The sequence below is a fragment of the Hyperolius riggenbachi genome, chromosome 6 (assembly GCF_040937935.1).
Source record: "Hyperolius riggenbachi isolate aHypRig1 chromosome 6, aHypRig1.pri, whole genome shotgun sequence".
In the NCBI taxonomy this organism is placed as follows: Eukaryota; Metazoa; Chordata; class Amphibia; order Anura; family Hyperoliidae; genus Hyperolius; species Hyperolius riggenbachi.
The window spans coordinates 238,935,616-238,949,070 of NC_090651.1; the positions used below are offsets into that span (position 1 = coordinate 238,935,616).

The window sequence follows — 13,455 nt, forward strand, 5'->3', positions numbered from 1 at the left end:
CATGTCTGCATTGAAGGGACACAGCTGCTGGACCACTGCTCTGCCAGGCGAGGCAAAGCCTGAAAGCAGTCACAATAGGTCTGCATGTTTACCTGCCATCCCCCAAGGTTTATCCATGGTGGTACATAGCACAACAGTACTGTATCTGAACTAATGGCAGATTCTCATCAGAGAACCCTGGAATCGGCATGACACAAATATTTCTGCCCACAAACTTCATCAGGCTCTCAGGCAGTCAGTTTGTGAGGATCTGTACATGGAAAAAAGTTTTGTCTGAGGTTCCACTTGAAATAAATGAGTCTCATTGCATTTGTCACACAAGTCCCAGATTTGTGGAGCAACAAACCAATACTGTGGCCAACGCCTTAGTATTAAATTTTACAATTAAGGCCTGAATGAATAATGCTCTCCAGGGCTAAAGGTCACTGATGAACACACACAAGACTGCAAACTTGGCCTAAAATTACATCTCCACTATCAAGCCTGCAGCCCTTGCATAAGCCATATTGTAAAACAACAAGGGTTTCAGAAAGCTGGATGAAACAGCAGTCGTGTGATTTCAGTCTTGTGAATTTGCCAATTGCAAACACTTGTTTCTCGATAGCAGACATTATTTTACTAATTCCCTGTGGGACTGGAGAGTCACTTATATTTCCTAGCGAGGAGAACCTAATCTGATCAGGCCCAATGTAGTTTATGTCCAGCAAGACATAAATGGAAAAGATCACTAAACTTGGGACAGCATGCAAACAGTCAAGTGCCCTGAAACTCCACAAAGGACCCGACTGGACCTGAAACTAAAAAGGAAGCTTCTACTCTCCCCACTTTACAAAAATATGTCATTCATTGCCATCCCTGACCTTGTTGGGGGATTGTACTGTCTTAATGTTAGGTTAAGATTAGAGGTGAGGGAAATTCTTACATACAGATACCCATAAAAATGTAACACCCAAAAGAGTTTTAAATCCATTTTCACACTATCCAGAACTGAAATAGTTAATTGAATCAGGCTTTAATTAGTACAGTAGAATCCCTTTATAGTAAACTCCAAGGGACCCTGCAAGGAAGTTTACTATATCAGAAGTTTAAATATCAGTAATTGTCATACTCAAGCACATAAAGTATACTATAGTACATTTCCTTAATTCAGTCAATAATTGGGAGTAATTTTTTTCTTTAATGCTTCAGCAAGCGAGCACAGTGTCTAAGCTAGATCAAAATGCACAGTGCTCAATATGCAAGTTTTTGCATGCAATGATTATGCAACAGCTTGCAGTGAGCAAAGGTCTCACTAGTTAATACAGGTACAGTACTTATTTAGTATGCTCTTCTGTCCACATTTCTGTGTAGTCTGGATGACACTGTAGCATTGCAGCCATGCACAGGTAAATCACAGATGGCAGGCAATTCCCTGAGTAATCTGGCAGCAGCTTACACAGGAAGCTTAGGTATCACCGGCTGGTGCTTTTGAGGTAATCCATGTAGGCCCAGAGTTGTGTGCAAATAGCGAGAAGGCTACAAGTGGCTGCCAGCACACTGACCACGGTTCATGGGTCTCCTACTGATGTGTGACGCATGAGCCCACCCACTTTCCATTATAGCTGGATACAGAATACAGCAGGAACCAAACAGGTCTACTATAACACAAGTTCTATAATATCCGGGTTTACTATAACAGGCGTTACTCCCATTGACTTACGGTATAATGGTTTATTGGCTGGGACTTGGACATTTCGTTTACTATAGCCGAAGTTTTACTATATCAGAGTTTACTATAATGATATTACACTGTATTACCTAAAAGCAAGCTGACCAGTATTGCTAAAAATCTTCAAAGTTACTCTGTGAAAAAAGAATTCATATATTTCCACTGAAACAATAAAACAAATGCAGTTTTTTTTTTATCCAAAACACATTTCTTTCAGTCTTATCCAGCCATATGAAAAAATCTTGCAATCATTCTTGCTGACTTCCACACGATCACTCCTCACCTACCCCCTTCTCATGGCCCATTCTATCTTTTTTTCTGGAGCTCAGAGAACTTCTAGCATGTCAACAGAAAGGAGGCAGTGAGGAGTGATTATGCACAAATCAGCAAGTTAGGCTGTGATTAGACTAATCAGTGGCTGGTTTGACCTGCGCGACCGTCATATAACTGGACAAGACAGAAGAAAGGTTGTTCGGGATTTGAATCTGCATCTGTAATTTCGAGATGTAACAGTGTATTCCTGTGCATGGATCCACTACAAATTAAACAAATCCTGCTGGCTATTATTAGGTGTAATTGCTCACCATCCTGGTTGCCCCATTCCCAGTCGGGTCCTCGCACTACTTTGGCACCCTGGAAGATCCCTTTCAGTGCTATACGAGGCAAGCCTTGGCGGGCTGTCAGACTTACACTGCACAAGAAGAGAAATGGGAAATGGTATGAAAATCATCAGCAATCAGAAATCACTTCACTACAGCATGACATCTAAGGTAAAAAAAAACAGCTTTTTAAAATGGTAGGTAAAACCTTAGCACAAAAATTATCATGGCACAAGCCAATTTATAACTGAATTTTGTTAAATATTATCATCCTTTTTATTCTGCAATAGCAACTTTCTAGTACTGTGAAAAAAAATGCAGTGCGTTTACTGAATACAACAGTATTGTATATGGTGTGGTGTGCAGGAGGTCCCAGAATTCTGTTCATCATGGTTTGTGAAAATGTCTGCAGAAGTCAAGAAGTAAAGCTTCAGACTGCCACAATGCTTTTTCTTGTTTTACTGTAATATCTGTTATTTTACTGTGCAATTCTATGGGGATACCAGAAATGCCCTATATTCTTTTTTTCCCACCTCAGTATGTTGATTCACTTCCTTCCAAAGACATGGAAATGATTCCTCTTTAACACATGAGCAGCTCCAGAGCACCACAATCTCACCTCGTCCAGGTTCTAGCGGCGAATCAGGCGGCTTCCTGGAGCCTTTGCGGACGGGCAGCTCACGGCGGACGAGCAGCGGCTCTCCTGTGGGTGAGCGTGGACAGATTTCCGCCGTTGTTGCCAAGCAATGTAGTACCACCCGTGAACCAGGAAGTGACTGACTATTCTGAGGCAGTCACTGAACGCAGGTCTGATGTAATCCAATTGGCAACAAACAATCGATGTATGGATAGTTCCATTGATGTTTTTTTGGATTGATCCTACTGAAAATTATCAGATTGGTTGTACTTTGTTTCTCATTAGAGGGCCTGATTGATCATTTCTGACCGATCACAACTATCACATTGGCCGATCGATCTTTCAGGAAATTGTATTGTTAATGGGCACATTAAGGCTAGACAAATACCCTCATTCTTGGTAGTCTTATCATATCACTTTCATGTAGTATAAAGTTTATCAAAATAGTGTTTTGTTTCAATCTGTCTGCTTTTATACTACATAGATTTGGTAAATCTATACAATCAAGATTGTCCACCCTTATAGCACAGCATGGCTGACCTCTTGTCGCCACATTTTGCTGTTATCTACAGTGCAGACATCACTAGAGTAGGTTCAGTGTCATCACTGTAGCGATTGTTATTTTCTCCCATGAACACACGAGGTGCTCTGGGTCATTCCTGCAGCCGTTCATCGCCTGTTTTTACAGTAGATTACTTTTCGCCAAGATGCATTAATTACCTCTGGGACTGTCTCAAATGACTTTGCTGCTCCTTGCACAACATGCCAATTAGCTACGGACGTGATGTATCGTTTACCAGCTGCCTCAATTATCCTGTTGCCATAACTGTTCCACGAGGAAATAAAGAACACAATTAAAACCACAATCGTTTGGCTTTATATGATAAAGGCCCTCTTTGTTTTACAGTTACTTCACCTGGGCTGTGGCAGAGAAACAGAGATCTCTCCAAGTATAAAGTAGCGTATTTCTCCAACACTGTGCTAGAAAGATGGCAGAACTTTTTGGCTGTGAAGGGTTGTGCCACATTTTGTCAGTCATACAAACTTTAAAAGCCATGAGGGTTGAAAATTCTCCCTGCTAATAAGAATAAGGTTGTCATCTATAGATATATATGTACTTGCAGTTTTGAAAACCGTGGGACAAAGAGTTAATTCTATTTACAAATCCCCCCACCCAAAACTTTGTCCATAGAAGCCATTGCCAGCTGACCATTTGTTGGGCCTTTCCACTCTGCAGATAGATAGATTTCTCACTTGCATTCTCTGGAATGGAAGGATAGACACACCCCTTCCCAGGCCACACCCCCTCCCCCATAGGGTACAGGAAGGAGGATGTCCTGCAGCCAAAGTCAGTCACCCCCACCCCCTTCAATCATGGAATTTCAGAAGGCAGGAAAGCAGGAAATAGAAACGCTGCAGATTTATTGCAGGATTTGTATCAGCTGTAACAAAAAAATATTTTTCTTTAAAGGTTATTATTCTGTTACTTATCTCTCAGAGCTGAGTTGAAATTCTGAGTTCAGGCCCGCTTTATAGTGCAAGACAACCTGTGATGTGAAAGTCAGCCTGTTGTTAGGATTAATGGCACATATTATTTCAAACTGCTTTCCTAGTATATTTGAATATATGTTTCCTACCGATGAAAAAGATTCTCCAACTGCCGTTGCTATGTGCAGCTGATAACTCGTGCAGGAAGAGGAGAGTACCTGGGGGTCCTGTACAGAAAACTGGAGCAACAGAGAGTAGATTCCAGTGGTAAAGTAATGCAGCTTGGGCTTACAGTTAGTTTTGGGAATTCGCAGCTGTCTGAAAAGTGTAATCCGATTTTATTGTCCAAGTAAGTTTACACTTGTCAGAAATCTGAGTTTGCAGTTGCTCAACAAAAACAGACAATATAACAATCATACAGTATAGTAATGTTTAACAATCCATAAAGCATTCATTTTACAAGTGTTCAGCACTGTGCACTGCTTTTCTTCCGGAGAGGTACGACCAACACTAGCTTTCCATTTTAAAACAGTTTTTAGAGCGGAACTGAAGATTCACTAAAAACAAAGTGTTGCACTTACCTGGGGCTTCTGCCAGCCTCCTGCAGCCGTCCTGTCCCACGCTGGTCCTCCATTCCCCCGCCGCGGTGCAGTTTCGTTACCGTCGACTTGTAAGTCGACAGCAACTGCGCCTGCGCAGCCCTGGCCACGTGTATCCTTCTTCACGTTCCTATCCTGCAGGACGCTGTTGCAGGACGGGAACGCAAAGTAGGATTCAAGTGGCCAGGGCTGCGCAGTTGCCGTCGTCTTACAAGTCGGTGGTAACGAAACTGTCCCACGGAGGACCAGCGTGGGACAGAACGGCTGCAGGGGGCTGGCCGAAGCCCCAGGTAAGTGAAACAATTTGTTTTTAGTGAATCTTTAGTTGGTCTTTACACACTCCTAAGAGTTCTGGTTCACCACGAGCTTGCTGGGCAATCTGTTACAGTAGAATCCCTTATAGTAAACTCCAAGGGTCCAGGAAAAGTAGTTTACTATATCAGAATTGGTCATACATTGTATATTTATACAGATGCAGCTGCTGGGACCTGAGGACTGAGTTTAGTATATACAGAGGTTTACTATATCACAGTTTACTATAATACGATTCTACTGTAGTTGCCTTATCTCACTGTTTTAGCATTTATTTCCTTTCCAGAAAACCGGACTGAATTTGACAAGCTGTTCGACAAGCATTTTTGCATAGATAACTCAAGTTTTTTTTTAACTCTTGCTAAACTGGAAAACATAAAGGGGCTTTAGACAATTTATTACCAGGGCTAGTATTATATGTACGGTATCTGTGTTTATCTCATCATGTCACTTGTCACTTCTGGTAAGTTTAATGCATTTCTGCATACATTGTACAGTACCACTAGAGCCCTGAAAGCTGGGAATTCAAATACGCGGAAATAGTTTTCTGACAGTCACAGTGTACAACACAGTGATATACCAATCGCATCATATTCAAGTAAGGAATGGGAGAGTTAATGCTTAAGAGACAGTATTAACCTTCAATACACAGTAAGGTTGCTTCTTATTAGTGTCCCCCAAGCCTTGGTGCTCCCGAAGTAACCTGCAATATCTAAAGACACCTCTGAAATCCTACCTCAAATATGCCCAGTCTTTCCATTTAAAGTGAATACAGCTGTGCTAATACAGTGGTTTACAAAAGTATTCGGCCACCTTGAAGTTTTTCACATTTTGTCACATTACTGCCACAAACATAATCAATTTTATTGGAATTCCACATGAAAGACCAATACAAAGTGGTGTACACATGAGAAGTGGAACAAAAATCATACATGATTCCAAACATTTAAAAAACAAACAAACTGCAAAGTGGGGTTTGCGTAATTATTCGGCCCCCTGAGACAATACTTTGTAGAACCACCTTTTGCGACAATTACAGCTGCCAGTCTTTTAGGGCATGTCTCTACCAGCTTTGCACATCTAGAGACTGAAATCCTTGCCCATTCTTCTTTGCAAAACAGCTCCAGCTCAGTAATATTAGATGGATAGCGTTTGTGAACAGCAGTTTTCAGATCTTGACACAGATTCTCGATTGGATATAAATCTGGACTTTGACTGGGCCATTCTAACACATGGATATGTTTTGATTTAAACCATTCTATTGTTGCCCTGGCTTTATGTTTAGGGTCGCTGTCTTGCTGGAAGGTGAACCTCCGCCCCAGTCTCAAGTCTTTTGCAGACTCCAAGAGGTTTTCTTCCAAGATTGCCCTGTATTTGGCTCCATCCATCTTCCCATCAACTCTGACCAGCTTCCCTGTCCCTGCTGAAGAGAAGCACCCCCAGAGCATGATGCTGCCACCACCATATTTGACGGTGGGGATGGTGTGTTCAGAGTGATGTGCAGTGTTCGTTTTCCGCCACACATAGCGTTTTGCAGTTTGGCCAAAAAATTCCATTTTGGTCTCATCTGACCAGAGCACATTCTTCCACATGTTTGCTGTGTCCCCCACATGGCTTGTGGCAAACTGCAAACGGGACTTCTTATGCTTTTCTGTTAACAATGGCTTTCTTCTTGCCACTCTTCCATAAAGGCCAACTTTGTGCAGTGCACGACTAATAGTTGTCCTATGGACAGATTCCCCCACCTGAGCTGTAGATCTCGTCCAGAGTCACCATGGGCCTCTTGACTGCATTTCTGATCAGCGCTCTCCTTGTTCGGCCTGTGAGTTTAGGTGGACGCCCTTGTCTTGGTAGGTTTACAGTTGTGCCATACTCCTTCCATTTCTGAATGATTGCTTGAACAGTGCTCCGTGGGATGTTCAAGGCTTTGGAATTCTTTTTGTAGCCTAAGCCTGCTTTAAATTTCTCAATAACTTTATCCCTGACCTGTCTGGTGTGTTCTTTGGACATCATGGTGTTGTGGCTCCCAGTATTCTCTTAGACAACCTCTGAGGCCGTCGCAGAGCAGCTGTATTTGTACTGACATTAGATTACACACAAGTGCACTCTATTTAGTCATTAGCACTCATCAGCACTCATTAGCACTCATCAGGCAATGTCTATGGGCAACTGACTGCACTCAGACCTAAGGGGGCTGAATAATTACGCACACCCCACTTTGCAGTTATTTATTTGTAAAAAATGTTTGGAATCATGAATGCTTTTCGTTCCACTTCTCACGTGTACAGCACTTTGTAATGGTCTTTCACGTGGAATCCCAATAAAATTGATTCATGTTTGTGACAGTAATGTGACAAAATGTGGAAAACTTCAAGGGGTCAAATACTTTTGCAAACCACTGTATATCTTACGCGCCCTCTGCTTTAAGAAGGCAGCTTCTGCCATATAGAATTCCCTTCTAAGTTGACTGAAGTGAAAAGATGTTTACAGAAAAGTCAGGCCAGTCGGCTATGAAGAAGCCCCATGATCACCTTACACTAATGCAATTAACAGGGCTGTGGAGTCGGAGTCGGAGTCGTGGAGTCGGGCAATTTTGGGTGCCTGGAGTCAGAGTCGGGAAAAAATGCACCGACTCCGACTCCTAATGAATTTGTAACTGTAATTAAAATAGAAAATATGATAAAATGTTCTATTTCTCAGATAATAGTCATTAAAAATAATGTATATATACAGTATATATACAGTAATAGCTGTGCTTAGTCCACAAAAATGAAATAAACCAATCAAAATTAGTTACTTGTGCTGCTTCAATAAAGCAGTCCCCGTATTTTTAAGGTCAGATATACATATCTGATTGTGACTGTATATATGATGTGTACACAGGAATCTCTTATATATACTAAATAACATCTATGCTGTAAGAATAAAGCCTGATGTGTAGCTATGTCACTAATAGAGATGGTCAACGAGATGGAAATAATTCTGCATTGATGCTGATTTATGCAAATGTATGCACTCCCTTTGCTGATGAAATAAAATAATTTGATATGTTATTAAAATTTGGTTTGGTGACTACAAATTAAAGGGTAACTGAGACGGATGAAAAGTAAAGTTTTATACATACCTGGGGCTTCCTCCAGCCCCCTTCAGGCTAATCAGTCCCTCACTGTCCTCCACCACCCGGATCTTCTGCTATGAGTCCTGGTAATTCAGCCAGTCAGCGCTGTCCGGCCGCACCCCGCTCCCACAGCCAGGAACATTCTGCACCTGCGCAATAGTGCTGCACAGGTGTAGTATGCTCCTGGCGGCGGAGTGTGTGCATGCGCACTACGCTTGACTGACTCAAGTACCTGGACTCATAGCAGAAGATCCAGGTGGTGGAGGAGGACAACGAGGGACTGATTATCCTGAAGGCGGCTGGAGGAAGCCCCAGGTATGTATAAAACTTTAATTTCATCTGTCTCAGGTTTACTTTGTTACACAGTAGTACTATACTCTACATATGCACTCCCTACAGAGCTGCAGGGAATCCACTGAGAATGCTGTGCACATTGAACACAGAGGTGTTGTCTGTTTACAATCTCCTCATTCCCCTGCAGAGTACCTGCACATCATTCTTACATGCACCCACACTTGATAGATGTTCTTTGTTCCGGTTGTACCTTTTACAAGTACTCTTACCAAGGACTAGTTTTAGTCTAAAGGGAATAAATATAGTAGTCTACATATCCTTCTCACTTCAGTTGTCTTTTAAAATTCCTAAGCGTTGGCAGTTAAGAGACGAATTTCATGTTACATACTTTTAATCAACAAAATTGTAATATGCAAATTAGAGGAGTCGGAGTCGTGGAGTCGGAGTCGGTGGAATCCTAAACTGAGGAGTCGGAGTCGGTGGATTTTTGGACCGACTCCACAGCCCTGGCAATTAATAGTCTTCTGCTTCAGTGAGCTGCAGTTTCATTAGCTTCCCTTGTGTTGAGGATCTCCGCAGCAGAATGTGTGAAGCACAGCCAAGACTCTCTCCTTCCAGCAGGAAAATCAGTGATGAGATCAGCTGTGTGCAGAGACAGCAATATTACTCCATGCAGGTGCAGGCTTCACTCGCTGCCAGGATAATCGCGTCTCCTTTCTAGTACAAGCACACGCTGCACAGAGCGGATAAATCACTGGCTTTCAAGAACTCATTATTCACAAATCCTCTATTTTCTAGCAAAGCTGCTAACCTATTTTTTTTAACAATTTAAAGTATATCTCCAGAAATTACTCAAATACCGAACACTGTCTCTGGTACATAAGGATGGAATAACATACATTGTATAATGCAGTTTTGTAAAATCACACCTTCCCCAGAGCCACACATATGTACAGCACTTGTCCTGGGTAACACAAATAGCGTTTGAACACACCTTCCCCAGAGCCACACATCTGTACAGCGCTTGTTCTGGGTTACACAAATAGTGTGTGTACACACCTTCCCCAGAGCCACACATCTGTACAGCACTTGTTCTGGGTTACACAAATAGTGTGTGTACACACCTACCGCAGAGCCACACATCTGTACAGCGCTTGTTCTGGGTTACACAAATAGTGTGTGTACACACTTTACCCAGAGCCACACATCTGTACAGAGCTTGTTCTGGGTTACACAAATAGTGTGTGTACACGACATCACCAGAGCCACACATCTGTACAGCGCTTGTCCTGGGTTATACAAATAGCGTATGTACACACCTACCGCAGAGCCACACATCTGTACAGCGCTTGTTCTGGGTAACGCAAATAGCGTGTGTACACACATTCCCCAGAGCCACACATCTGTACAGTGCTTGTTACAGGTTACACAAATAGTGTGTGTACACACCTTACCCAGAGCCACACATCTGTACAGCACTTGTCCTGAGTTACACAAATAGCGTGTGTACACACCTACCGCAGAGCCACGCATCTGTACAGCGCTTGTCCTGGGTTACTTACACAAATAGTGTGTGTACACAACTTTCCCAGAGCCACACATCTGTACATCCCTTGTTCAGGATCACAAAATAGCGGGTGTACACACCTTCCCTAGAGCCACACATCTGTACAGAGCGTGTCCTGGGTTACACAAATAGCATGTGTACACACCTTCCCCAGAGCCACACATCTGTACAGCGCTTGTTCTGGGTTACACAAATAGCGTGTGCACACACCTTCCCCAGAGCCTCACATCTGTACAGCCCTTGTTCTGGATCACAAAATAGCGTGTGTACACACCTTCCCCAGAGCCACACATCTGTACAGCGCTTGTCCTGGGCTACACAAATAGTGTTTGTACACACCTACCGCAGAGCCACATTTCTGTACAGCGCTTGTTCTGGGTCACAAAATAGCGTGTGTTCACACCTCCCCCAGAGCCACAAATCTGTACAGCGCTTGTCCTGGGTTACACAAATAGTGTGTGTACACACCTTCCCCAGAGCCACACATCTGTACAGCTCTTGTTTTGGGTTACACAAATAGTGTGTGTACACACCTTCCCCAGAGCCACACATCTGTACAGTGCTTGTTATGGGTTACACAAATAGCGCGTGTACACACCTTCCCCAGAGCCCCACATCTGTACAGCGCTTGTTCTGGGTTACACAAATAGTGTGTGTACACACCTTTCCCAGAGCCACACATCTGTACAGCACTTGTCCTGGGCTACACAAATAGTGTGTGTACACACCTACCGCAGAGCCACACATCTGTACAGCGCTTGTCCTGGGCTACACAAATAGTGTTTGTACACACCTACCGCAGAGCCACATTTCTGTACAGCACTTGTTCTGGATCACAAAATAGCGTGGGTACACACCTCCCCCAGAGCCACACATCTGTACAGCGCTTGTCCTGGGTTATACAATTAGAGTGTGTACACACCTACCGCAGAGCCACACATCTGTCCAGTGCTTGTCCTGGGTAACACAAATAGCGTGTGTACACACCTTCCCCAGAGCCACACATCTGTACAGCGCTTGTTCTGGGTTACACAAATAGTGTGTGTACACACCTACCCCAGAGCCACACATCTGTACAGCACTTGTCCTGGGTTATACAAATAGCGTGTGTACACACCTACCGCAGAGCCACACATCTGTCCAGTGCTTGTCCTGGGTAACACAAATAGCGTGTGTACACATCTCCCCCAGAGCCACAAATCTGTACAGTGCTTGTTCTGGGTTACACAAATAGCGTGTGTACACACCAACTGCAGAGCCGCACATCTGTACAGCGCTTGTTCTGGGTTACACAAATAGTGTGTGTACACACCTTCCCCAGAGCCACACATCTGTATACAGCGCTTGTCCTGAGTTATACAAATAGCTTGTGTACACACCTTTCCCAGAGCCACACATCTGTACAGTGCTTGTTCTGGGTAACACAAATAGTGTGTGTACACCAGGGCTGTGGAGTCGGAGTCGTGGAGTCGGGGCAATTTTGGGTGCCTGGAGTTGGAGTCGGGAAAAAATGCAATGAATTTAAACTGTAATTAAAATAGAAAATATGATAAAATGTTCTATTTCTCAGATAATAGTCATCATAAATAATGTATACATACAGTAATAGCTGTGCTTAGTCCAAAAAAATGAAATAAAAGCAATCAAAATTAGTTACTTGTGCTGCTTCAATAAAGCAGTCCCCGTATTTTTAAAGTCAGATGCACACATCTGATTGTGACTACCGGTATATATATGATCTGTACACAGGAATCTCTTATATATACTAAATAACATCTATGCTGTAAGTATAAAGCCTGATGTGTAGCAGTGTCACTAATAGAGATGGTCAATGAGATGGAAATATTAATAATTCTGCGTTGATTCTGATTTATGCAAATGTATGCACTCTCTTTGCTCATGAAATCAAATAATTTGATATGTTGTTAAAATTTGGTTTGGTGACTACGAATTAAATGGTACATGAGAAGGATGAAAAGAAAAGTTTTATACATACCTGGGGCTTCTTCCAGCCCCCTTCAGGCTAATCAGTCCCTCGCTGTCCTCCACCACCTGTATCTTCTGCTATGAGTCCTGGTAATTCAGCCAGTCAGCGCAGTCCGGACGCATGCCGCTTCCACAGCCAGAAGCATTCTGCACCTGCACAATAGTGCTGCGCAGGTGTAGTACACTCCCGGCGGCGGAGTGTGTGCATGCGCACTACGCCAGACTGGCTCAAGTACCTGGACTCATAGCAGAAGAGCCAGGTGGCGGAGGAGGACAGTGAGGGACTGATTAGCCTGAAGGGGGCTGGAGGAAGCCCAAGGTATGTATAAAACTTGAATTTCATCTGTCTCAGGTTTACTTTGTTACACAGTAGTACTATACTCCACAGAGCTGCAGGGAATCCACTGAGAATGTTGTGCACACTGAACACAGAGGTGTTGTCTATCACCCATAAACCTGGTTCAGATTGTGCATGAAGAATGTGTAATAGAGGAAGAATCTCCTTATTCCCCTGCAGACTACCTGCACATCACTCTTACATGTACCCACAGTTACATTGCCTAGGGCCTGATAGATGTTGTTTGTTCCGGTCTGTACCTTTTACAAGTACTCTTACCAAGGACTAGTTTTAGTCTATGACTAAAGGGAATAAATATGGCAGTCTCCATATCCTTCTCACTTCAGTTGTCTTTTAAAATTCCTAAGCATTGGCAGTTAAGAGACGAATTTCATGTTACATACTTTCAATCAACAAGATTGTAATATGCAAATTAGAGGAGTCGGAGTGGAGGAGTCGGTGGAATCCTAGACTGAGGAGTCGGAGTCGGTGGATTTTGTATCGACTCCACAGCCCTGGTGTACACACCTTCCCCAGCACTTGTCCTGGGTTACACAAATACCGTGTGTACACACCTTCCCCAGAGCCACACATCTGTACAGCGCTTGTCCCAGGTTACACAAATAGTGTGTGTACACACCTTCCCCAGAGCCACAAATCTGTACAGTGCTTGTTCTGGGTAACACAAATAGTGTGTGTACACACCTACTGCAGAGCCACACATCTGTACAGCGCTTGTTCTGGGTTACACAAATACCGTGTGTACACACCTTCCCCAGAGCCACACATCTGTACAGCGCTTGTCCCAGG

The 13,455-nt window shown here is 43.3% G+C and overlaps 1 protein-coding gene across 8 annotated transcripts in view; it reads right to left on the minus strand.

Moving 5' to 3' along the window:
- The window catches only part of MIB2 (MIB E3 ubiquitin protein ligase 2), a 196,018-nt gene that overhangs the window by 72,431 nt on the left and 110,132 nt on the right, over positions 1-13,455 (minus strand). For all 8 annotated transcript variants that reach the window (XM_068240570.1, XM_068240576.1, XM_068240574.1 and 5 more), the window contains one exon: positions 2,293-2,399. In XM_068240570.1, the coding sequence (XP_068096671.1) occupies positions 2,293-2,399 (107 nt within the window). The remainder of the gene's footprint in view (positions 1-2,292; positions 2,400-13,455) is intronic.